General features: G+C 46.7%; 6 protein-coding genes across 6 annotated transcripts; 3 read left to right on the top strand and 3 right to left on the bottom strand.

The window, feature by feature from the left end:
* The first annotated feature begins 6,420 nt into the window (after positions 1 to 6,420).
* LOC125360075 (histone H2A type 2-B) lies at positions 6,421 to 6,901 on the top strand. Its single transcript, XM_048358062.1, has one exon. It carries the CDS (start codon positions 6,509 to 6,511, stop codon positions 6,899 to 6,901), a length of 393 nt encoding a protein of 130 aa, XP_048214019.1. The 5' UTR covers positions 6,421 to 6,508.
* LOC125360076 (histone H2A type 2-C) lies at positions 6,800 to 7,613 on the bottom strand. The gene has a single exon (XM_048358063.1). The coding sequence runs from the start codon at positions 7,452 to 7,454 to the stop codon at positions 7,065 to 7,067; it is 390 nt and encodes a 129-aa protein (XP_048214020.1). The 5' UTR covers positions 7,455 to 7,613; the 3' UTR covers positions 6,800 to 7,064.
* Positions 7,614 to 7,747: 134 nt separating this feature from the next.
* On the top strand, positions 7,748 to 8,303 carry LOC125360078 (histone H2B type 2-E). The gene has a single exon (XM_048358065.1). The coding sequence runs from the start codon at positions 7,791 to 7,793 to the stop codon at positions 8,169 to 8,171; it is 381 nt and encodes a 126-aa protein (XP_048214022.1). The 5' UTR covers positions 7,748 to 7,790; the 3' UTR covers positions 8,172 to 8,303.
* An 8,422-nt stretch (positions 8,304 to 16,725) lies between these two features.
* On the bottom strand, positions 16,726 to 17,313 carry LOC125360073 (histone H3). The gene has a single exon (XM_048358059.1). The coding sequence runs from the start codon at positions 17,192 to 17,194 to the stop codon at positions 16,784 to 16,786; it is 411 nt and encodes a 136-aa protein (XP_048214016.1). The 5' UTR covers positions 17,195 to 17,313; the 3' UTR covers positions 16,726 to 16,783.
* A 597-nt stretch (positions 17,314 to 17,910) lies between these two features.
* On the bottom strand, positions 17,911 to 18,423 carry LOC125360072 (histone H2A type 2-A). The gene has a single exon (XM_048358058.1). It carries the CDS (start codon positions 18,406 to 18,408, stop codon positions 18,016 to 18,018), a length of 393 nt encoding a protein of 130 aa, XP_048214015.1. The 5' UTR covers positions 18,409 to 18,423; the 3' UTR covers positions 17,911 to 18,015.
* Positions 18,424 to 18,765: 342 nt separating this feature from the next.
* Positions 18,766 to 19,165, top strand: LOC125360079 (histone H2B type 2-E). The gene has a single exon (XM_048358066.1). The coding sequence runs from the start codon at positions 18,766 to 18,768 to the stop codon at positions 19,144 to 19,146; it is 381 nt and encodes a 126-aa protein (XP_048214023.1). The 3' UTR covers positions 19,147 to 19,165.
* The last annotated feature ends 6,530 nt before the right edge of the window (positions 19,166 to 25,695 follow it).

Genomic DNA, 25,695 nt, shown 5'->3' on the forward strand with positions numbered 1-25,695 from the left:
CAGAATGTTCCAGTAATTCACTGATGGTGTAAGGAAGTAAAAGATGGTGTGAGTGGGGATATGTCAAATTTTATAAGACACAGATTATAAAACTATATAAGGATAGAGTTTAGAGAGAAAACAAAAATGTTTCCTTTATATTAAAAGGTTTTGGCATGTTAAAAGTGAGAAAGACAATCCCTAAAGTGAGTATGTAACAAATTGTAAAGTTGGTATGTAATCAAATTGGCTATAATATAAATAGGGTCAGAATTGGGGCTTCAGTGTAAAACTGTTTTTATCTGTTGCATTTGTTATGAGTTTTTATGGTATTGCAGGCACAATACCAATCTATCCCTACCGATTGTCAGTCAGAATCAGACTAAGCAAGGAGAACCACGATTGGTTCTCGAGTTACCTATCAGAAGGGGGGAAATGAAGTGCCAGACTTTGAAGTCAGGCCCCCCTTTACCATGCAAACCCCACTATACCACGTGAACCTGAGATAAGCAGGCCCTGTGAGCAAACCCAGGACAAGCTTATTAGGGCCCAGCCGGTCGAGAACTCTAACCGCTGGAAATGCTTAACTCTAACTGCCCCTAGAATGCCTCGAGCCCTGAGCCAATCAGATTTGTGCCCGTAATCTTGCTTGCTTAAACACCTGATTGCTGTAACTTTGTCTTTTGCCTTTATAAGCCCTGTGTAATCGTAGCTCTGGGCTGCCTCCTAACCTCCACTGTGTCGGTGGGTTGGACAAGGCCCGGGCCGCGGCCCGCCTGAATAAAGTCTTGCCTTGCTATTGCATTTCGGAATGTCTGAGTCTTGGTGGTCTTCTTGGTGGTGGTCTCATGACTTGGCACAACAATTGGAGATAAGTTTCTCGGCCTTTCCTGGCCAGGCTGGCTTTGAACCTCGATCCTCAGTTCTCAGCCTCCTGAGTAGCTAGGATTACACAGTGTGAGCCACAGGCACCTGGCCCATCTGGGTTTTAATAATTTCACCTCAGTGAAGGTGAATGGACTCTGGTAGCATTGTTTTGGTTCCTGCTCGTGACTACCTGTGCACCTACCCTTAGTTTTTTCTGGAATGTCGGGGTATAGTTATGTATGGTTGGAGTCTAGGAGACTGTGATGTAGAGAGTCAGTGGGTAGTAGCCAGGAGAACTAGGGGCCAGACTGTGTTAGGCTGTGGTTTTGTTCTGTGATTTTGTCTTTATTAGGACCAGTGGGAAGCTAATGAAAGTTTTAAGCAAAGATGTAACCAAGATGAGATTTTCCCCAAGATAACACAATTTTAAAATTTATTTGGTGCTCTTAATATTTTACATGTTTATATGAAGTGCCAGACTTTGAAGTCAGGCCCCCCTTTACCACGTGAACCCCATTTTACCACGTGAGCCCCATTTTACCACGTGAACCCCATTTTAGAATCGAACCCTGAGCCAATCAGATTTGTACCTGTGTCCTAATATTGCTTGCTTGAACACCTGATTGTTGTAACCTTGTTCTTTGCCTTTATAAGCCCTGTGTAATCACAGCTCGGGGCTTCCTCCTAACCTCTGCTGTGTTGGTGGGTACGACGAGGCCCGAGTTGTAGCTCGCTTAAATAAAGTCTTGCCTTGCTATTGCATTTGGGAATGTCTGAGTCTCGGTGGTCTTCTTGGTGGTGGTCTTGCGACTTGGCACAACATATATATCTACTAAATATTTCCCCCAAGTTATCATTTTCTAAAATTTAAGTGGGCTGGGTGTGGTGGTTCACACACCTACAAAGCCCATCTTACTCTAGCATAGATTAGATTAATCCTGGATCACAGCCTGGGGGCAGATTTACCAAGTTCCCACCACAACACTTAAGCTGGGCTTTGTAGAGCTGGGCTGTGATACTAGCCAGTTGAGATGTGTAAGAAGGAGGATTAAAGTCCAAGGTCAGTAAAGAATGGAAGAACCTACCCAATAATAAAAAACAGGCTGGGGGCACAAGTTAAATAGTAGAATGCGTTATAAGCAAGTGCTCAAACCTGTTATTCTCCTGTAAAACAAACCAAAAACAAACAAAAACAAAATTTAAACCCACCAAAAATTTGACTAGTAGAAGCAACACCTACTAACTACTAACTTTCACGTTTCTAATATGTATGTTACATGAGGCACGATGCATAGATAATGATATCGGGAAATTGTATTACTTTTAATATAGAAAGGGCAAGATTCAGAAGTTAAAGCCAGGAAATAAACTGAAAAAGTGGATAAACTCTTGTTGCTCTTTGCAACCTGGAATAGTTTGATGGAATACGGGAGCCGAAGAAATGAGGATAGATACAAAAAGAGGGGAGCAAGCAGGGTCGAGGGGACTCACACAAGAATCCCAGTTCCCATAAGCAAGCTTATTTACCATAGGTGCAAAAAACAAGGTTTCAATGATTTTGTTGTTACAGTCATTGACATGAGGCAGAGCTTGTGTACATAATGATAGTTGACTCCCTTATTGCTTATTAGGGGGCAGAGAGAAATGGTAACTGTAAAGCAAATGTTCATCTTCTTTTGTCTCAATCTGAGGTGGCGTTCCAACCTCTTAACCCTTTCTAGAAGTTACAGCTCAGTTTCAGAGTTCCTGACAAGCCCTTATCTCATCAACTTTTAAAAGTTAAGTCATAAGATTAGTTATAAGATTAGTGTTAGAATATAAGATCAGAGGGGCTGTCTAAATCTGCTTTCTCCATTCAAATGTTAAAAATAGATTAGTTATGAGTAGTATTAGATTAGTTGTAAGATTAGATTAGAGGGGCTGTCTAAATCTGCTTTCTTCATTCAAATGTTAAAAATAGTACTCCAGGGGCGCTGATGGCGCCTGTAATCCTTGATACTCAAGTCTGAGATCTGAGTGAGAGATCTGAGCATCCAGGTTGAAAGCCAGCCAGACAGGAAAGTCTGTGAGACTCTTCAATTAACCACCAGAAAACCGGAAATGGCGCTGTGGCTCAAGTGGTAGAGCGCTAGCTAGCCTTGAGCTGAAGCGTTCAGGGACAGTGCCCAGGCCCAAGCCCCTGACCACCACCACCACCACCACCACTAAAATAGTACTTGTTTATGAATGTGTGGATACAGAAAGAATTAAAGGCATATTTGGTTAAAAGGAGGTCCAGAAAGTAATCTGGGTTCCTGGTAGGCCTCATCCATTTTATCCATCCAGAAACATTGATTAGGAGTTGTCACACTCACATGACCAGGTATATTCACCTAGCTCAAAAAGTATAAAAGCTACAAGTAGGAACCACAATAAAATATAATTAAAACATTCTGGTCCAGGAGCTAATCTAGGATGAAGTGTTGTATTAAAAGCTTGGTAGAAGGATTCAGTATATTCAAACATGAAGACATGGGGTCTCTCCCCTGAGTGGTTGCAGAAAGAAGGTAAGGCTAATATTAAAACAGAGTAGGGGAAGTGGAAGTGTGGCTCAAGTGGTAGAGCTACAGTCTTGAGTCATAAAGCTAAGGGACGGTGTCCAGGCCCTGAGTTCAAGCCCCCGTAACAGCACAAAACCAAACTAAACCAAACCGAACCGACCAATCAAACAGAAAAACCCCACAAGAGTAACAGATAGCGCCACAATGAGGGCACACAGAGGCTTTTTGTGTGGAAGTGAGGAAGGCTTCACGAAGGGAGTTGTATTTGAACTGAAACTGGGAGATGAGAGAAATTTGTCTGGTCAAAAGAAGGATGGAGCCTAGCATCCCTAAGCTTCAGGAAGTGGAGGAAAGGCCTCTCTCCTCATGAATGACTCGCAGTGCAGTATGGGGCTTAGTAGTAATGGGAGAGGTGGAGGAGAAGGGAGAAGACTATAGTTGGAATGGTGGAAAGGAGCTAGAGTGCAAAATAAATGCTTGTTTAATTAAACTGCCTGGGAAGGAACTCAGTTGCCTCTAGTGAACAATCACACAGGTATCAAAGGAAATAAGATGCAGCCTGTTTGTGATGGTGCATACTTCTAATAGCTCTGGTAAAAATCCTTGAAAGGAAGCTCTGGGGAGCAACAGACAGTAACTGAAGCTGATGGATATTGGTCTATGTAGACATGGCTTTGCATGGAATCCAAGATATTAACTTTAACACTCTCTTCATTTAAGTGGGAAGCAAGGAAGGCTGGGGGAACTTAAGTGACTTCATTAAACCCAACATCCAGTTAGTGAAAGAATATGAATGAAGCAGTGAAGAACATATTATTTGGGTTTGGGTTAATAAATGGCTGTTTTTTTTTTTTGTTGTTGTTGTTGTTGTTGGTCGTGGGGCTTGAACTAAAGGTCTGGCTGCCTTTTTGCTCTTTTAGCCACAGTGTCACTTCAGGTTTTCTGGAGGTAAGAGTTTCATGGACTTTCCTTGCCCTGGCTGACTTGGAACTGTGCCACAACCTCTAGATCTTAGATCCTCCCATCTCAGCCTCCAGAGTAGCTAGGATTACAGTTGTGAGACTCTGGTAACTGGTGGCTGTGATATCTTTATCTAGTGCTTCAATCCCTAGTATTCTCCATTTATCTGTGAGGCAGACAGTTATATCTCTTCAGTAGGTAGGCCCCACCATAGATAAGACTTAATTTATCTGTGAGGCAGACAGTTATATCTCTTCAGTAGGTAGGCCCCACCATAGATAAGACTTATCAAATTGTAAATTCAATATAATCTCTTTTCTTTTTATCCCTTTTCATATCACAGGGTACTGAAATAGAGTACAGGGAGACTAGAGGACAGAACTAATTTCTATAAATAGCTAAAATTAACTAAAACAACTCAAAGAATATACTTTAATCCTATTCTTTTCGCTAGAAGCATTCGACTTTCTGTCCCTACAAGGTAGCTAAGGCAAGGCTAAAAATAGTGTGGGGAATGTGGAACACCTATGGTTGAGACTTTGAGGAGGCAGAAACATAAGAAATTTCCAGAGGGGTGTACGTGTGTGTGTATGTGTACGTGTGTGTAGAACTTGAATTCAAGGACTTGTGCTTAAGCTCCTCCCTCTTATTCCTCTCAAAGCTGGCCCTTTGTCATTTGAACCACACTTCCACTTGCAGATCATGTGCACACCCTCTCCCTTAAATCTCTTTGGAGCCCTGGTGCCCCAGGCTCGTACCTGTAATCCTAGCTACTCAGGAAGCTGAGATCTGAAGATCAAGGTTCAAAGCAAGCCAGGGCAGACAAATCTGAGACTCAAATGCTGCACCGAGGGCACCAAGGCCGTCACCAAGTACACCAGCTCCAAATGAGCGCGCCGGGGCCCGGCGCTCGCCAGCCGCTTCTTCTCTAAAGGCTCTTTTCAGAGCCACCCACCTAATCACCAGAAAAGAGCGGACTTGGCCGGCTCAGGCATAGTTTGGAAGCAAACAAAACCACTAACACCGGTTAGCAGAGAAAAGGGGTCCTACAAGCCACTAGAACCTGAAGGCAAAATCCCCCCACCTTTAGGGCTGGTGCTAAAATCTGAGGAAGGGATGAGAAGCTGACAAAGTATGTTGAGTAACTAGTTTAGTAGCTTCTGGCTTTGCTATCTGGAAATTTGCTGGTGCTAATCATGGATTGAAAATAGAGAAGAGGGTGGAGGGTTGTTTGCATTGGGATGCTTAAGAAGCTTGTAGGTAGACATGCTGGAAGCATCCAACTAGCAGTTAACAAATTGGATTTTGTAAGATCCCTAGGGAGGAGTGAAGAGGTGAGGATGGAGGGCCAGAGTTCAGCTGGCTTCACGGATTTAGGGGTGGGCATATTAATAGCCGTGTTAAACACAGGCGAGAAAAACGGAGGGGGACATTTTAAAAGTCAAGGGAGCTCATAAGGCGGTAGCAGGCGCCTCCTGGAGGTTGAAGACGATGGAAAGTCACTTCTAGCTGTAGATCCAACCATTCCCAAGAGCACCAGAAGGTGGGGGAGCGGCGGAGCCAGCTATTCAATTTAGGGTAGATAATCTCTCCGCCTGTGTGTGTGTGTGTGTGTGTGTGTGTGTGTGTGTGTGTATGCGTGTGTATGCGTGTGCGATCTGGCTGTGATTTGACAGAAAAGGTGAGATCTGCAGAGTAATTTAGTGCTCAAGGAAATAACCAACTGCAGAACCCATGCCTTCGATGATCATCCAGCTACTTGAGGCCTTCTTTATGGACCTTCATTGAATTATCCAGCTTTAAGCTGGGGAAAAAGTACCCTTCTGAGGGACTGCAAACTGACACTCGGTTAAAGTGTTGTTTTAAAAGACCCCCGTTTCTCTTTAAGCATCCTCCATGCAAATGAGGGGCTTTAAGGTGGCTTTCAGCGATTGGTGAGAACCTTTAAGACGTGTCATTTCCTGGTACTGCAAACCAGGGGTCAGCTTTCTGCTTTTCTATTGGCTTACCCTCCTCCCCTTCTAGCCAATTAGACTGCTTCCCTTCACCCCTCCTAGTAGCTCTTATAAATTACATCAAATTGGTCCCCCCTTTGCACATCGTTCTCCTTGGAAAAAGCTGTCACAGCATTTTTTCTTTTCTTTTTTTTTTTTTTTGCTGTAATGTCAGGGCGCGGGAAGCAAGGCGGCAAGGCGCGCGCCAAGGCCAAGTCGCGGTCTTCCCGCGCCGGCCTGCAGTTCCCGGTGGGGCGTGTGCACCGCCTGCTGCGCAAGGGCAACTACGCGGAGCGGGTGGGGGCCGGCGCGCCGGTGTACATGGCGGCCGTGCTGGAGTACCTGACGGCCGAGATCCTGGAGCTGGCAGGCAACGCGGCCCGCGACAACAAGAAGACGCGCATCATCCCCCGCCACCTGCAGCTAGCAGTAAGAAACGACGAAGAACTCAACAAGTTACTCGGAGGTGTCACCATTGCTCAGGGCGGAGTGTTGCCCAATATCCAGGCGGTCCTGTTGCCTAAGAAAACGGAGAGCCACAAGCCGGGCAAGAACAAGTAATCAGGCTTGGCATTACCTCCATTTACTCAAAAGGCTCTTTTAAGAGCCACCAAAGTATCGAGTGAAGGGCTGACCACAAGATAGCATATTAGCTCTTTATTTGAAGAGTTGGGTGGCTCTAAAAAGAGCCTTTGGTGGTCTTTGGTTTATCCTGTCATCAGGATCATTTGCTTTTGGCCTTATGGCTTTCAGTTTTCTTTGGTAACAGAACGGCCTGGATGTTGGGCAGCACGCCGCCCTGGGCGATGGTCACCTTGCCCAGCAGCTTGTTGAGCTCCTCGTCGTTGCGGATGGCCAACTGCAGGTGGCGGGGGATGATGCGCGTCTTCTTGTTGTCGCGGGCCGCGTTGCCCGCCAGCTCCAGGATCTCGGCCGTCAGGTACTCCAGCACGGCCGCCATGTACACCGGCGCACCGGCCCCCACCCGCTCCGCGTAGTTGCCCTTGCGCAGCAGGCGGTGCACACGCCCCACCGGGAACTGCAGGCCGGCGCGGGAAGACCGCGACTTGGCCTTGGCGCGCGCCTTGCCGCCTTGCTTGCCCCTACCAGACATGGCCTGAGATCAACAACTGAAAAAACGACAGCTCACAATTTGCAACAAAATAGGATTTAGAGGAAGCCAAGCCTTTATAAGCTTTCCCAGGGGTGGGGTTAGGAACCGGCTTTTCATTGGTCCCGATAGGATTCCAGAAACGGCCAATAAAGTCGACTCGTTCTTGTTACGTAAGCCTGTGGGGCGGGGGAGCAACGTTTCTACAGCGACCAATAGAAAGGAAGCACTTTTTGAAGCCTGATTTACATAAGGTAGTTATAAAAGGATCAAGCCCGCCCTTCTCCTTACCCCTTTTCTCTGCTAACCGGTGTTAGTGGTTTTGTTTGCTTCCAAACTATGCCTGAGCCGGCCAAGTCCGCTCCGGCGCCCAAGAAGGGGTCCAAAAAAGCTGTCACCAAGGCGCAAAAGAAGGACGGCAAGAAGCGCAAGCGCAGCCGCAAGGAGAGCTACTCCATCTACGTGTACAAGGTGCTGAAGCAGGTGCACCCCGACACGGGCATCTCGTCCAAGGCCATGGGCATCATGAACTCGTTCGTGAACGACATCTTCGAGCGCATCGCGGGCGAGGCGTCCCGCCTGGCGCACTACAACAAGCGCTCGACCATCACGTCGCGGGAGATCCAGACGGCCGTGCGCCTGCTGCTGCCCGGGGAGCTGGCCAAGCACGCCGTGTCCGAGGGCACCAAGGCCGTCACCAAGTACACCAGCTCCAAATGAGCGCGCCGGGGCCCGGCGCTCGCCAGCCGCTTCTTCTCTAAAGGCTCTTTTCAGAGCCACCCACCTAATCACCAGAAAAGAGCTTTATTCATTTGTATTGCATCTCCGTACGTGCGTGTTGAGAAGTTGGTATCGTCTTAAGGTCCTGCCTGATGATGGCTTAATGAGCTTTTCACATTCGAAGAAATTTTAAATCCCCAGGCGCGTGACTGCATCTGCCTTTTAATCCAGGGGGAGTGTTTATTTTTTTGTGCTGCTTAGCTTTCTTGTCAGACTCTTGGATGCGGTGTCTCCTCCTCTCTCTCCTTCCCCTTCGCCATCTCAAGACGTGTCCAGGAGGCTTTGTTGGGGTAGATTTTATCACCGTCAAACGAGATCGCTGGGTTCTTTGGCCACGGTTGAAGGGGAGCCTGGGACAAATAGAATCCAGTGAGACTGCGGGGCAGCCCAGTGCAACTAAAGCTTGGCTGTCGGTTAGTGCCCACTGGGCTCCTGCGATTGTCCAGCTGGGCTGGCCTGCGGTGCTGGATTCTTAGGGCCGAGCTCGCTCAGCTGGGTGCCAGCCCTGTTCTGATGGGCCTGCGCGTCGGTGGTGGGCTGGTTACTGCTCTTGGGGACGTTGACATTCTCATTTCTTTGTGATGACTTTTGAACTTCATGTTCTGGAACGCTGTGGCGCCAGAGGATTGCAAAGCACTGGTCAAAAGGCCGAGAGACCTCTCCAAGCCTTCCACTAGGTGAATTCGCGGCTTGTTTTCTGTTGTCTTTCTAGCAGCTGTCTGAAAAGTGGTTTATTTGCTCTCTCCTTCCTCATGGTTTTTCTGGTCAAGCCTTTTCAAGGCTTTGTTGGATTGTTTTGCTCTATCTTCAGTGCCAATGAGTGGACAAATGATACAAAATTAACATTTACCGAATTAATTTTTCTGCCCACTTCTTCCATAATTGCTTCCACGGGTTGAGGAGTGCTGTTCAAATATATAGGGGCTAAGACACACAAAAATGGAAATTGTTCTGGGGCTACTTCCCAAAATCTGCCCGCAATCACCTCTTTGCAGGAGGTTGGGGGGGGAGCTGTATTGATTTTTTCCCCCCCCTAAGGAAGACATGGTTCATAGTAGGTCCTTCCTTTATGCTTTTCTAGTTTAGAATTTAGGATATCTCCCCCCCCCCCTTCTTGTATTTTAATTAAACTCAGAATGTTGGCCATTGGAAAGAACTTTTATACCTTCCCCTCATCTTGGCTTTCTATTCTCTACCCAGACAAGCTTTTAAATTACAGTCACAAGCTTTTAAATTACAATCATCACCTCATTTGTTTTTCAGTCTGCAAAATAGGCTGGACTAGGGAGCTAATTCTCTCTCTCTCTCTTAGAGATGATTTTGAAAGAAACTATGTGGTTGGTTGGTCCACTGGCCCTGAAGCCAACATGTAACAAAGTAATTGTCCTTTTTGTATCTCATATGAGGACAATTAGGTAGGGGTGTGTGTGTGTGTGTGTGTGTGTGTGTGTGTGTGTGTGTGTGTGTGGCCTAAATTACAGGTCTGGGTGCTGTTCAGGGCTCTTTCACTCAAGACTAGCTCTCTACCACTTGAGCCACACCTGGGCTTCCAGCTTTTTGTGTCTAATTGGAGATGAATCTCAGATTTTTCCTGCCTAGGATGGATGGCTTCAAACTTTGATCCTCAGATCTCAGCCTCCTGAGTAGCTAGAATTACTCAAAGCCCTTCCACAGTCTCCTTTTTTGATGGAAAAAGCTGCACTCAGTGCCTGTGATACAGCAGCTGTGCTGCAACCCATCCCCCAGGGCTCAATCAGCATCCTCAAGGGCTCCCCCCACTCCCCCACTTAGAAGCCAGCTGGGAGACTCAAGACTACTTGCCTAGCAGCACTTCGGGATACTCACCCTTTCCTGCCCAGGGTCCAGTTCCTGGAAAATCACCCAAACCATTCCTGTCTCCTTGAGCCCCTTCCTCTAAATCAAACTGACATTGAGGGTCCTCAGGATGGAATCAACTAGAGGAGATAAAAGGAGACAACCCCCTACCCTCAAGAGCTGTGCTGCAGTTCTATTCTGGGTGGCCTTTCTTCTTTTACTTTGCAATAACCTTTTTCTCCTTGTTTTTTTTTTTTTCTTTCTGTTCCTGCCTTTATTCCTACATGATCCAGAGAATAAGAACTCCATTTTACAGGTTTTCTGCTCTAGTCAAATGGTTAACTTTCCACCCCCCTAAGTCCATAATCTTTGCCTTGAGACTGGGCGGAATTTGCCCTCTTGGCACAGCCAAAGCTTTCCTTTAGCCCAAGGCCATCTTTTTCAGGGTCCAGCTTAAATGCTATCTCTTCTTTCCCATTTCTCCATGTAATTAAAAACCAAACCAATTTACTTATGTATAATTGGTATACAATAAGGCACACACACATGCATATACACTACAATAAAAACAAGGAACTCCAGTATTTCTTAGTGCCTCTCCAATAATTCTTCCTTCGGAACCCCCTTCACTAAGTTTTCAGGCAATGTCTGATTTCTTTTTTGTAATTGTAGTTTGCATTTCCTAAAATTTTATATAAGTAGAACTTTATAACTATATATATTATAAATACTAAAGAACTTGATAGAATACTAAGAACATACTAAAGAATGCTGGACTATGTATTCTTTGTAATTATTTAACTGAGCATAATTACTTTGCGATTCATTCATATTGTTGTACATATCATTATATACATATTGCACACACAAATAAACACAGTTTTTGTATGGCATTGAAGCAGGGCCTTGTATCAGCTCAGCAAACACTCTACCAATGAACCACACCCCTCAGCCTAGTATATATGAATACTTTCTATCTAGGGCTGGGGATATGGCCTAGTGGCAAAGAGTGCTTGCCTTGTATACATGAAGCCCTGGGTTCGATTCCCCAGCACCACATATACAGAAAATGGCCAGAATGGCACTGTGGCTCAAGTGTCAGAATGCTAGCCTTGAGCAAAAGAAGCCAAGGACAGTGCTTAGGTCCTGAGTCCAAGCCCCAGGGCGGGAAAAAATAAATAAATAAACATAAGGCCACTTAATACTTTCCATCTAGCATTGTATTGTATAGCTGCAATGCAATTGGTAACTCATTTACCTGTTGACAGACAGTTGGGTTATTTTTAAGTGTTCACCGATTTCCTTATTTATTTATTTTTGCCAGTACCGGGCTCGGACTCAGGCCCTATCCCTGGCTTCTTTTTGCTCAAGGCTAGCACTCTACCTCTTGAGCCATTGGGCCACTTCCAGCCTTTTCTGTTTATGTGGTGTTGAGGAATTGAGCCCAGGGCTTTGTGCATGCTAGGCAACCACTCAATGGCTAAGCCACATTCTCAGCCCAATTTCCTTTTTGCTTTTCAAATCTCAATACTTGTTACAGAAGTTAGACTAGGGTCCTGAGCCACTAGCACCCAGATTATGGTTCTAAATTGTAGTGACAAAATACTTTCACCTTTGTCCCATTTTCTTTTCTTTCCTTTTTTTTCCTTGCCAGTTCTTGGGCACTTGCCATGAATTTCTGCTCAAGGCTAGACCTGCTCTACCACTCGAGCCACAGCTCCACGACTAGCCTTTTCTGAGTGTTTTATTGGAGATGACAGTCTCTTGGATCTCAGCCTTCTGAGTAGCTAGGATTATATGCGTGAGCCACTGGAGCCGGGCTTTGTCCCATTTTCTTGATTAACAGCCAGTTCTAGGGTCTAGTTCTACTCAAAGGGAAGGGATTAAGTAAAGGATACCAGGGTCCATTTTAAAATTCTGCCTATAACAGAAACATGAAGGGATTATGGGCTGAAGGCAGATACATTTCTGTGATTTAGATTACCTTAAAAAAAAAAAAAGAGGAAAGATCTAGGAAACGAATGCCTGCAATATGTCTGTTTTGTTTTTGTTGCCAGTCCTGGGGCGTGGACTCAGGGCCTGAGCACTGTCCCTTCTTTTTGCTCAAGGCTAGCACTCTACCACTTGAGCCACAGCGTCACTCCCGGCTTTTTTCTATATATGTGGTGCTGAGGAAACGAACCCAGGGCTTCATGTATACGAGGCGAGCACTTTACCACTAGGGCATATTCCCAGACCATGCAATATGTCTGTATTACAAACACAATATCAAATCCTACCAGGTCAATATTATGGTTTTTATTTAACAGTGGAGGAAATAGAAGATCAGACAGTTCAAATAACTTGACATTTTCCTTCCAGCATGACATATTGTTTCAGAACCAGTCCCCAAATTAAAACTCTTTTACAAAAGAAGATGCTGGTATTTATACTGTTGGAATAACATTATCTAGTGCACTCCAACACTGCTTTTACTGAAATATTCGTCTACAATTTGCAGCTTATGCCAGATATGGTGGCACCTATCTTTAATCTCAGCACTTAGGAGTGAGGCAGGAGAACCCTGAGTTGGAGGTCAGCCTGGGTTACATGGTGAGACCCTGTCTCAGAAAACCCCAATAGCGGCTGGGAATATGGCCTAGTGGCAAGAGTGCTTGCCTCCTCTACATGAAACCGTAGGTTCGATTCCGCAGTACCACATATGTAGAAAATGGCCAGAAGTGGCGCTGTGGCTCAAGTGGCAGAGTGCTAGCTTTGAGCAAAAAGAAGCCAGGGACAGTGCTCAGGCCCTGAGTTCAATGCCCAGGACTGGCAAAAAAAAATCCCAATAGCTGGTACAGTACCTGCCTAGCAAAGTAACCTGAAGATCTGGTTATACATTTGCCTTTATGTATTTAATAGAACGGCAGAATATTATTGCCAGAAAGTACACAAAGATTATTGAGTCCAATATCTTTATTACATTTTCCCCCCTCTCTGGTTTTGACATAAAATGCTCTGCCTATTGTTCCCGGAGGGCTATCTCTGTCTTTGGGATTATGTCTTCGTCAACTCCTCCCAGGGCTGCCTCTACTTCTGCGCAGGTGAGAGAAGCCAGTTAGGTGTTCAGCTATACCTCCAGCAGTGTCTTGGAGTGTCCTGAAGTGATCACTTCAGCAGCTCCTCCTCCCAGAGCCTCCTGTCTGATGGAGGTGACGCCCTCCTCCCAGACACTCAGGCAGGAAGGTCCAGAGTCATCTTTGACTGCTTTTTGCTTCAACAGCTCAGCTCTGCCCTATCATCCAGATTCAAACAAGCCTCTGGGTGCAACTGTCAGTTGTTCGTTTCCCTCCTGCCTGTTTGCTGTGGCTGGTTCCCCCCTCTCATTCTTAGTACCCTTATCTTTGTTCTCAAGGCTAGTTGGTTACCTGGCTTCTGAGGCCTTGGATGTCTACCTCATTCCTTTTGCCCCTCCACTGCAGGCTGACTTATATTTTGCCACCTGCCTGCTTAGAGTCTTTGCTACTCTGTGTCTCTTGACATTTTCTCCTTTTACATTTGGAAATAGTTTTGTAGATAGAATTAATGACTCCGTGTGTGCAAGTCCTGGGGCTTGAACTCAGGGCCTGAGTGTTGCCCTTGAGGAAAGCATGCTACCACTTTCTGCTTTTTTGGTGGTTAGGGAGAAAAAGAGTCTCACAAGCATTCCTGCCTGGACCGTCTTTGAATTGTGATCCTCAGATCTCAGCCTCCAAAGTAGGTAAGAGTACAGGCATGAGCCTGTTTAAGGACTTTTCAAACAAAATCATCCTGGATTTAGGGTGGCCTTTACATTCAATAACTAGTGTCCTTATAAGAAGGGAGAAGGAACTTGGTTCACAGAGACTTAGGGAAAAATCAGTGTAGAGATGGAGGCAGACTGGAGTTGTGCCATCACAAGGCAAGGAGCCCTCGGACTCACCAGGCACTGAAAGGGACAAGCAAGGATGATCCCCTAGTCCTTGGATGGAGCATTTTAACTTGATTTCAGACATCTGAGCTCCATGTCTGAGAAAGCAAGTTGATGTTTGTGGAAATCGGTTGGATAGCCCTGGGCAATGAATCCAGCATCCTTGTAGCTGCCCAGGAATGACTTTCCTAGAGAGCAGGCAGACGCTGCTACTGCTGCCGGCAGCTCACAGTGAAGTGAAGCCAACCTGTGTTTTTTCTGCGTGGGATGGTCTTGGGCTGTGCTACAGGTCCATGGCTGGAAAAGGCTCCCCATTGTCTAGGACAGCTCAGTACCCCTTGTAAAGACAGGCGATGCTTTCGGAAACTCTAGGCTGAGTAAGGACTCCAGGCCCATGAGGATGTTGCTCTGCAGCTGGTAAAGGATCACCATAGAGCTCAAGTCTTCTATTCCTGATCCTCCTCCTTTTTCTCTCTCTCTCTCTCTCTCTATGCCTCCCTCTTGCCTTTCAATTAAACTTTATACTCTGCCCGAATAAATAGTCTTATGTAAAAAAAAAAAAGGTGTGTTGATTCCTACCACTACTTTAATCAATTGACACAGCGATTGAAGACAACACAAACGTATGCTCCTGTGCTTCTGGAGGTCATCACAGGGGACTAAAATGTGTGGCAGGCCTGGTTCCTTCTGGACGCCCCAAGGAGAGTCGGTTCCTTGACTCATCAACTCCTAGAAACGGATACCAGGTTTTAGCTCTTGGAAATATCACTCAAATCTTCCTTCCTTACTGGAGGGTCATTTCTATCAAAAGGCCCCAAATTGCTGGATGCTGTTGCTTATACCTGTGATTCTAGCTACGCAGGAGTCTGATATCTGAGGATTTTGGTTTAAAGTTAACCCAGGTAGAAAAGTCCTTGAGATTCTTATCTCTGTTAACCAGCGAAAAGCTGGAAGTAGTGGTATGATTCAAGTGGTAGAGTACCAGCTTTGATCCAAAAAGCCAAGCATGAGCCCGTGGCCCTGAGTTCAAGTTCCAAGACACATATACAATCCCCCCCCCAATTTAATTAATGCCAGTTCCATAACAGATGTTTCCAGAAGCAGGCAGGCCTCCTGACCATTCTTTTTTTGGTCGAAGTCCAGAGGCTTGTTTGTGTGGCAGCTTTGCAAAAGGGAGCAAGAAGCAGACAAAGCCCTTCTCTGCTGGCATGGGGAATCTTTTATCTGCCAAGGGCCCTGTGGATATTTACATTATTTGTAGGGCATAGGAGACTACCAATACAGGCAGCCACATAGAGTGGAAATGTTCCAGCATAACCAAACTAATTCAAAGGCTTTATATGCCAAGGGCTCACCTTGATCAGGAAACCAGAAGATACTAATTTAGGGATTTCCAAGAGGGACCAGGCTTGGATCACCCAAAGTTCGAGTTCACAGTTCTCTTCCTTAGAACTTTTGAGTTTTGGCGAATGAGCACTTCAGTCCTTCGATTCATTTTGCCCATTTTCTGTTGCTATAATAAAATACTAGAGGGCTGGGAATATGGCCTAGTGGAAGAATGCTTTTCTCCTATACATGAAGCCCTGGGTTCGATTCTTCAGTACCACATATACAGAAAAAAGCCATAAGTGGCGCTGTGGCTCAAGTGGCAGAGTGCTAGCCTTGAGCAAAAAGAAGCCAGGGACAGTGCTCAGGCCCTGAGTTCAAGCACCAGGACTGACAAAAAAAACAAAAAAAAAAACACAACAAAAATGAAAACAAAAACAAAATAAAATACTAGAAGCTGGGCACTTTAAAGATGTGTATTTGGTTGAGGATAGTGCTGGTATCCTGGAAAGTTGCTCCTGGCTGTTATAATGCAGTGGAGAAATGGAAAGGGACCTGGTTGGGAGCAGCCTCACATTCTAGCTCCTGCTAGAATGAACTCACTAAAAAAAAAAAAGCCACAGGGTGGAGCGCTGGTAGCTAAAGCCCATAATCCTAGCTACTCAGGAGACTAAGGTCTGAGGATCTCGGTTCAGAGGCAGCTGGGGCATGAAGTTCTGTGAGACTCACCTCCAATTAACCACCAGAAAACTGGAAGTGGAACTGTGGCTCAAGTGGTAGAGTAGGGCGCTATCCTTGAGCTGAAGAGTTCAGGAACAGCGCCTGGCGCAGAAATCAACCCCCATGACCGAAAAACAAAAGAAAAGAAACCAACCCACAGTAATAAATGCTGTTACCAAACTCAGATACAACTATAGGATCGACAAAAGGGAGGAGGTGAGGCGCTTGGTAATTACATTGACACCAGAATTCTGAAGTCAACTCAGAAAAGCAGGATCAGAAGATAATTTCCCTATCCAGCCCCAAGCTGAGCGCGCCCACAGGGGTGCAGATCCGGCATTACAGTGGCTAACCACCGAAAGCCACTCCCTCGCCTCCGGCCCATAGCCTCCAGCTCCTGGCATACAATTCCCAGGTTGCCCAACCGAGATGGGACCCGGCTCTTTACCGAAAACGCCGTTTGTATCAACCACCACCGTGCAAATGGCAATACCTGTACGCATGCACGGTTGTGTAGACCACCCAACTGTGTAGGCTTTTTTACTTACTGCAAAATCCCAGTTAGCAGTTTTCACTAACAGGATGCAAGGAGAGGGCATTCCACAACCCAACTACCTCCAGGAAGAGGCCTCACAACCTCACATATCCGCTAGTGTGGGGTGGAAAACTAAGTGACAAGTCTACAGCTCTTCTAAGTGGCCTGTGGGTGGCTCTGAAAAGAGCCTTTGGATGCGATGGAAAGCCTGTCGAGGACCGCGACGACTTAAGCGCGCTCCCCGCGGATGCGGCGGGCCAGCTGGATGTCCTTGGGCATGATGGTGACGCGCTTGGCGTGGATGGCGCACAGGTTGGTGTCCTCGAACAGCCCCACCAGGTAGGCCTCGCTCGCCTCCTGCAGCGCCATCACCGCCGAGCTCTGGAAGCGCAGGTCCGTCTTGAAGTCCTGAGCGATCTCGCGCACCAGCCGCTGGAACGGCAGCTTGCGGATCAGCAGCTCCGTTGACTTCTGGTAGCGCCGGATCTCGCGCAGGGCCACGGTGCCCGGCCGGTAGCGGTGCGGCTTCTTCACGCCGCCCGTGGCCGGCGCGCTCTTGCGGGCCGCCTTGGTGGCCAGCTGCTTGCGCGGGGCTTTGCCGCCGGTCGACTTACGAGCCGTCTGCTTCGTACGGGCCATGGCGACAGCGTCTGCACTGCACACAACAAGAGCGCGAACACAGAAACGGACGCCCGACAGCACCCGCCACGGACTTTATAGGCGACGCCTTGCTCCGATTGGGCGCAAGGGATTTGAAAGGCCCGCGCTGAACGCCCATTGGCTGCGACCTCACCCGTCTCCGCGCTCCCGGTTGGTTCCGGAAGAACAAGGCCCGCCCCCCGCGGCGTTTCCGGCTCACCACTCGCCCAGTACTTTTCCCCAGCTTGTTTTTCACCGCTGTCCCCGTGGTCTCTGGGAATCTTTGACCACTGCCTGTGTCTGGGGTGGTCTTCAGCCCGCCCTTCACTCCTCTGACCCACCAGGGGCCACGCCTCTGGCAGCCGACGCTTGTGTACCCCAGCCCAAGGATGTGGGGGGCGGGGAGACGCCTCAGGGTGCGGGTGTTTAGAGGCGCGGTGCTTGAAGGACTAACGCGGCCGGGCGGATCGATCCGACCCCAGCTCCCGCCGACCCGCGAGAAGGGTGGCTACAGTAGCCCCGGTACTACGTCCAGGCGTGGGTCTGGGCCGGGAAAGCCAGGGACCGGAGGGAGACGAGGGGCAGCGCAGCGGCACGGTACTTTGTCAACTTGGTCGGGAACTGGGGGGGTAGTTGGGAGAGGGAAGCGAACGGACGCTCCACACCCGCCTCCCTTCCCTCAGCGGGGACCACAGCGAGACGCAACACAGGTTACCTAGTGTGACAACTCTTCATTTGAAACAGTGGGTGGCTCTGAAAAGAGCCTTTTGATCTCGTGGCCGCAAAGGAGCCTGGCGAGGGGCGCGCTGGCGGGAAACGCCTCACTTGCCCTTCGCCTTGTGGTGACTCTCCGTCTTCTTGGGGAGCAGCACCGCCTGGATGTTGGGCAGCACGCCGCCCTGGGCGATGGTCACCTTGCCCAGCAGCTTGTTGAGCTCCTCGTCGTTGCGGATGGCCAGCTGCAGGTGGCGGGGGATGATGCGCGTCTTCTTGTTGTCGCGGGCCGCGTTGCCCGCCAGCTCCAGGATCTCGGCCGTCAGGTACTCCAGCACGGCCGCCATGTACACCGGCGCGCCGGCCCCCACCCGCTCCGCGTAGTTGCCCTTGCGCAGCAGGCGGTGCACACGCCCCACCGGGAACTGCAGGCCGGCGCGGGAAGACCGCGACTTAGCCTTGGCGCGCGCTTTGCCTCCTTGCTTTCCCCGACCAGACATCACAGCAACTCCGGTTACCACTGAGCTCTGTCTGTTCTGTAACTGGAGAATTTGTCCCGAGCTAGGCCGCCCTACCCTTTTATAGGAAGAACGCGGATTGTCTTTGGAGCGCTCTGACTGGCTAGGCACCACCTTGCCGTGGAGACCAATAGGATGCCTCAGTCTGGATCTGCTCATTTACATAGTCTCGTGTATCTGGCCGAGGCGCCTAGAAAACCTCGCGACTCACCAAGCCGCGCAGCCAGATCCTTAATTTGCATACATCCTTTTTAAGTGTGCTGCTCTCGGCAGCGCGCACCCGCTGTCCGGTCGTGCTCTCTTCCTTTGGTTCTTCTTTTGCTGTTGGTGCCTTTCGCCATGCCTGAGCCGGCCAAGTCCGCTCCGGCGCCCAAGAAGGGGTCCAAAAAAGCTGTCACCAAGGCGCAAAAGAAGGACGGCAAGAAGCGCAAGCGCAGCCGCAAGGAGAGCTACTCCATCTACGTGTACAAGGTGCTGAAGCAGGTGCACCCCGACACGGGCATCTCGTCCAAGGCCATGGGCATCATGAACTCGTTCGTGAACGACATCTTCGAGCGCATCGCGGGCGAGGCGTCCCGCCTGGCGCACTACAACAAGCGCTCGACCATCACGTCGCGGGAGATCCAGACGGCCGTGCGCCTGCTGCTGCCCGGGGAGCTGGCCAAGCACGCCGTGTCCGAGGGCACCAAGGCCGTCACCAAGTACACCAGCTCCAAATGAGCGCGCCGGGGCCGGGCTCTCGCCAGCCGCTTCTTCTCTAAAGGCTCTTTTCAGAGCCACCCACTTCCTCAGTGTGAGGAGTTGCAGCCTCCCAGCTTTATTTGGTTCTGTTTTCAGGAAAATAGCGCAAGCTTTGCAACTTTGTTCCTCACAGGGGTTGGCACTGTAATGTTTCTTTTGCACTCTGTTTGCCTTAGTGTGAATGTGGCAAGAGAGCATTCATCGAGTGTTCATCTAGCTATGTTCTTGATACTCCCTTTAGTTTTCTTCTAAAGTAGTTTGTGTTTGTTTGTTTTAAATTGGCCCCAAGTATTAGTGGATCGCTGTCTTACAAGCTTTAAATGCAAGGTAAGCAACAGTTTGGTGTTCTGTGTTAAAACATGGGATTTGGGGGGTATGGCGTTCTGTTTCAATGAGCACTTGGTTCAATTCAACTTTCCTCCTGTTTGAAATGTTGCAAAACTTTGATGTATGATAAGAGTTGCTGTGAGGGGCTGGGGATATGGCCTAGTGGCAAGAGTGCCTGCCTGATATACATGAGGCCCTGGGTTCGATTCCCCAGCACCACATATACAGAAAAAAATGGCCAGAAGTGGCGCTGTGGCTCAAGTGGCAGAGTGCTAGCCTTGAGCAAAAAGAAGCCAGGGACAGTGCTCAGGCCCTGAGTCCAAGCCCCAGGACTGGCAAAAAAAAAAAAAAAAAAAAAAAAAAAAAAGAGTTGCTGTGAACTTTCCCTTAAACTGTTAGATTTAAGGATTGTGCACTATGGCAACAAAATATTTATTAATCTAGAGTTTGGAATGCTTGAGAGCAGGGGGCGGGCCTTGGAATGTTCCAAGGGCAATTAATTGTTGTGAGCTTTAAAAAAGGACCACTGCTTACTTTATGCAGTATTGGTCTTTTCCTGGCCAGAGTAGAAGCAAGGAAAGTAGATCTAGTAGATGAGACTTGGTATGTTTGTGTTCTTGTCTCCAGCATTATATGAGGTGATGTTTGTTTTTGCTTTTGTGTGTGTGAATGCTTTCTCATCTCAGAAGTTAATGTTAACAAGCTCTGGAGGATTTTGACATGCAGCAAAATCTACCCAGTGGTAGATTATGCATGTGGAGTTGGAGCATAGTGATTGTAATATAGGAAGACACGAAATAAGATGATCATATCTTGGTGGTAGAATTACAGCTTTTGCTGTGGAATAGATTCGTAGGCATTGTCCCGGAGCTTCTTTCTGCTTAAGGCTAGCACACTGAGCCACCGTGCCATTTCTGGCTTTTTCTGTTTATGTGGTATTGAGGGATGGAACCCAGGGCTTCATGCATGCTAGGCGAGCACTCTACCGCTAAGCCACATGCTCAGCCTTAAGAAAATTTTTAAGTAAGAAACCTCTAGGTTTTTGGCTTCAGAAGCTGACTAGACAATTATGCTGTTGTAGGGAATAATGGAAGTATAAGTTGAATAGGGAAATCCAGAGTTCTGATTTATATCTGAATTTTGGTGAAAAAGTGAAAGTTGTGATTGTAATCTTAAACTGTAAACTTAAATCCTAGGGATTCCATGTGTCAGATCCAACCCCTTCCCTAGAGAAAGCTGGCTTATTAATACAGCATGAGTACGCTGCAGGAATAAGCAAGTAAGCACTTCAGCCCATCTCCCCCTGTAGACACATGCTTTGGGTTTGAGTGAAGAAATAATGGGAGGTACACATATGCATAATTATTAAGTCCAAGTCATAGACACCTATAGTCAAAGGCAATCCAGTTTGCTCATTATTGTAATATGGAGGCCAGATCTGGCCAGCACCATCATTGGCCATATGGCTAGTTGTACTATCTAGCATCTTGTCTTGATGGGTGTGCCTGGATTCGTAGAGGAAGGGAAGTCCCATCCCCAGGTGATGGGTGTTCCTGAATCCCAAGAGATAGGGGTAGCCACACATGCCTATAGGTTACTGAACCTGTCAGTCAAGTGCTTGGAACTGGGAGCTTCCTGTGACCCAGCCCCCTGACCTGACCTGGTCCCCTGATCTGACCAGGTCAGGTCAGCTCAGGTGCCATTATGCCATGCCACCTGTCTCCACATTCGCGTCCTATGTCCTGTCTCTCGTCACCATGGAGTCCCAAGTCAGCTCTCCATTGGAGCTGAATTGGTTTGTTGGTATGGTTTTTGTTCTTTCCTCCCTCTCTGGCTTGTTTCCTGATAGTGCTAAGTGTATTTGTGGGCTGCAGGCCTTTGTAACAACCAGCTGCCTGCAGACTGCTAATGCTCTAATACAGCCTTCCAGATTTGATCTTTCAATATGTGGCTTCTCAGATAATTTACACATATATAACATTATCTCAGAATTGATCAGGTGGGACCTTGTAACAGTTACTCAAGGTTGCTTTTGCTTCAAAAAGTACTGAGTACTTCTTGGGCCCCTTAAGTGAACTAAAAGCTAGAGGAAGGTTTGGCATCTGTCTGCATTTTGTATCTGTCTTTGTTCTGAGCTGTTCACCTTGCAGCTAGCTAGGTCAAGACTGATCCAGTGAGATCTTTACAGGGAAAAGGAAACATGCATAGGAAAGGCACATCAGGACATCTGCAGGACCACTAGCCAAGCAGCAATGATGCTAATTGTAACCTTCCCCCCCCACTGCCCCCCACCCACCTGACCACTTGTGGCCACTGATGACCACAAGAACCCCTTCCTGACTAAGTGTACTTAATTACGCATACCTCTCCTTAGCCAATTCTTCCTCCACCGTTAAAATCTAAAGCAAATGTGTGGGGAAAATGGTTTCTGATATTCCCTTACCTCTTCCAGAGGTGTGCCTCTGCTGTAGCACTTAAATCTCTTTTCTGGAGCTGGGCACACATTGCTCACACCTGTAACCCCAGCTGCTCAGAAAGCTGAGATCTGACATCACACTTTGAAGTCAACCTGGGCAGAAAAATCCCAAGACTCTCCAGTCACGGGGCAAAAAGCTGGAAAATGGTGTGGTTCAAGCGGTAGAGTGCCAGCCTTGACTAAAAAAGCTAAAGGGAAGGGCTGGGAAGTGGTAGCGTGCTTGCCTTGCATACATGAAGCCCTGGGTTGATTTCCTCAGCACCACATAAACAGAAAAAGCCAAAAGTAGCACCGTCACTGAAGAGGTAGAGTGCTAGCCTTGAGCAAAAGGAAGCCAGGGACAGTGCTCTGGCATTGAGTCCAAGCCCTGGGGCTGGTAAATGAATGAATGCATAAAAATAAATAATTTTTTTAAAAAAGAAATAGGAAAAAAGCTGAAGGGAGAACTTGAAGTTGAAGTCCCAGTACCAGGAAAAAAAAAAAAAAAGGCACTTTTGTTGTCTCTTTGACTGTATTGGGGTTAGTGGCAGAACCTACCTATAAAACCCAGGAGTTTGAGCCCTGGACTCTTGTAACATTGTTAAAATAAGAAGAATTGTAGCCTGGCAATGATTCACCTCTGCCCCTTCTGTTGTTTTTATGTCAGAGAAAGAAAAGGAATGGTTCCATGAAAGAAAACAAGTACTGTGTTTCTGTTATTTTTTTTAATTTGGGGGTTTGGATATTAGGGATGGAACCCAGTACCTCATATGTATTTAGCACATGTTCTAGCAGTAAACTCAAATGGCCTACTACCTCCTACCCCTCATTTAAAAGTAGCTGCTTGTCTTCTCTGGAGGGCAGCTTGTAATAATCAGGCCTGGGTTCTTGAAATTTGTCCTTTTTCTGTCCATATCCAAGATGGTCATAAAATATACACTATAGGGCTGGGGATATGGCCTAGTGGCAAGAGTGCTTGCCTCGTATACATGAGGCCATGGGTTCAATTCCCCAGCACCACATATACAGAAAATGGCCAGAAGTGGCGCTGTGGCACAAGTGGCAGAGTGCTAGCCTTGAGCAAGAAGAAGCCAGGGACAGTGCTCAGGCCTTGAGTCCAAGGCCCAGGACTGGCCAAAAAAACAAAAAACCAAAAAGAAACTAAAATATACACTATAAATATAGGGAATTGTATAGGTATCAACATTTGAGTAAAAAAGGCCTAATAACCTTAACAGCCTCCGCATTATTCTGATATTGTTTTACTTCCTGAATGCCAGCATGAAATACATATGGATCCTCGTGCATGTCCTGGGGCTTGAGCTCAGGGCTGGTCTGGGCACTGTCCCTGACCTTTTTAGCACTCTATCATTTGAGCCACAGCTCCCTTGCTGGTGTTTTTGGTGCTTAATTTGAAATAAAGTCTCACAGACTTTCCTGCCTAGGTCGGCTGCAAACTTTGATATCCCCAGTACTTAAAGAGACTGGTAAATCAAGTTCAAGAGTTCAAAGCCAAGTCAGGTGCTGGTGGTTTATTTCTATAATCTCAGCTTATTCAGAAGGCTGAGACCTAGAGGACTAAGGTTCAAAATCAGTCTGGGAAGAAAAGACTTGGAGATTCTATCTACATTAGGCTCAAGTGGTAGAGCACCAGCCATGAGCAAAAAAGAGCTGAGTTAAAGCATTAGAAGCCAGGCAATGGTGTGTTACCAGTTCGGAGGTTGAGATCTGAGGATCAAGGTTCAAAGCCAGCCTGGATAAGAAGGTCCTTGAAACTCTTATATCCAATTAATTACCACAAAGCCAGAAATGAAAGTTTGGTAGAGTGTAGTTCAACTAGAGTACCTAAAGGTTGCTGTTGTAGATTCTCAATGTTTTTGTGAGTGTACAATCTTAAGAAGATATTGTAAAAAAAAAAACAAGATGCAGGCAAGGTTCCTTTTGGGTTCAGATAGGCAGTTCCAGTAAAGCAGCCCGCTTCCAAACAAAATGGAGTCCTTTAAAAAATGAGGTATAGGCTAGGCTATTTTCAGCAGAGGCCTATTATTTCTCCCCTCAGATTGAGGGGATCCATTGTTTGGGCCATTAACTTGGAGCACCCTCTGTTCTAGGAGAGTTGAAGAATATTTTATATAATAGTCTTTTCCTGTTGGAGTCATAGAGCCGTTGTTCCCAAGAGATTATGTAGGGGTTAAAATCTTTTCTGTCAAATGATTGACATAAGCAATGCCATTTTAGTGGCAGAACCATCTCCTGAATTATGTAATCTGAACTATGTGCTCATTTGATCAACCTTGTGAAACCCTGTTGAAATCAGTTATTTCCATTGAGCCACATCCTGTTATTTAAAAGGGTCTTATTTTTTTCTTTTTCATTTTTGTTTTTTTTTTTTTTTGCTCTTTGGTGTTGGAGATGATTGGAAAAACTCTGGGCCCTATTTCAAACAAGTTGATAGAGTAATATTGTGACCCTAAGTTCTAGTGCCATATTTTCTCAATCACAATGGAGAATGATGAGTTAGGGATAAAACCCGGACAGACTGCCCAACCAGTGTGCTGGCTAACCAGATTTTTGGCAAATTTGCACCCCTTCTGCAGAAATAAAACATGACTTGCTAGGTGAGTTCTGAGTCTTGGATATCATTTCTTAGTTATACCCTACATTCCTCAATTTATTTTCAGCAGTTAGGGGAGCATTGTAGGGAACAGACTGGAGTTGGATAATTTGAAGAGCTAGGTTGTTCTTTTAGGAAAATGTAGGCTTAAAAAATTGTCATGAAAAAGATAAACAAAAAAACAAAACCAAAAATTGTCATGGTTTTAAGAAAACCATGTTTCAGGGCCTGGAAATGAGAATGGAATCAAAGGGTCCTCCAAAGGGAGTTAGCTAAATAAACCAGGACCACGTATTCAATTTCCAAGGAAACCAATCCATCCGTACTGATGTCTTAGTGGTCTGTTCAGTGGTTTGTTAGGTCATATAAATTGGTTTGCATTATTTCAGACTGATTAACATAAAAGTGGCATTTTTCTTTTGGCATGGTGCCTGTGCCTTCCTGTGTGGCAGGTGGGAAATCTAGAGCTCTTTTATTCTTGAAGACAACCCCTGTTAGAGAATCTCATTGTAACTGTATCCTTCAAGTGTCCTCAATTATTCCTACCATCTGTGAAGTCATTTCTTTAGATAGATATTGAGTAGTAGTCACAGAAGAGTGCACAACACCCATAATTCCAATGCCCAGGGCTATGAGGGAAGCAAGAATATTGGAGAGGTGATGGGGTCCCCTTTTTGTTTACCTAGGCAAATTGTAGGCAGAGGGGCTAAATTGCAGAGGAAAGGATTTGGATAATTGGCCTGATCAATATTAAGATGTAGGTACCTACTCAATAGGAGCATGCAAAGGAAGACTCATCATTCTCAAAGAAAATATAACATTCCAGATCGCCAAATGAACATTATGTAAAATAATATAGACACAAGCTAGGAAGGGAACTTTAACATTTTTCTTGGTAGTAGGATGAGTGGAAGATAGGCAGAGTCCTGCAAAGGGGGTTAAGGCATGCTGACTGGTGTACAAAATCGAAAGCTTTCTCTTTCTTTCAAAGTTCAAAATTGGTGACAGGAAATAAGAATAGGCTAGATGGGAGAGGGAAAGAAACAGCCTGCATATCTGAGAAAGGTATCTGGCATTTACATACTTGTTACATATATGCCAGAAGCTGGAGTATTTAAACAGGCATACAGAG

The sequence above is a fragment of the Perognathus longimembris genome, chromosome 11 (assembly GCF_023159225.1).
Source record: "Perognathus longimembris pacificus isolate PPM17 chromosome 11, ASM2315922v1, whole genome shotgun sequence".
Classification (NCBI taxonomy): Eukaryota; Metazoa; Chordata; class Mammalia; order Rodentia; family Heteromyidae; genus Perognathus; species Perognathus longimembris.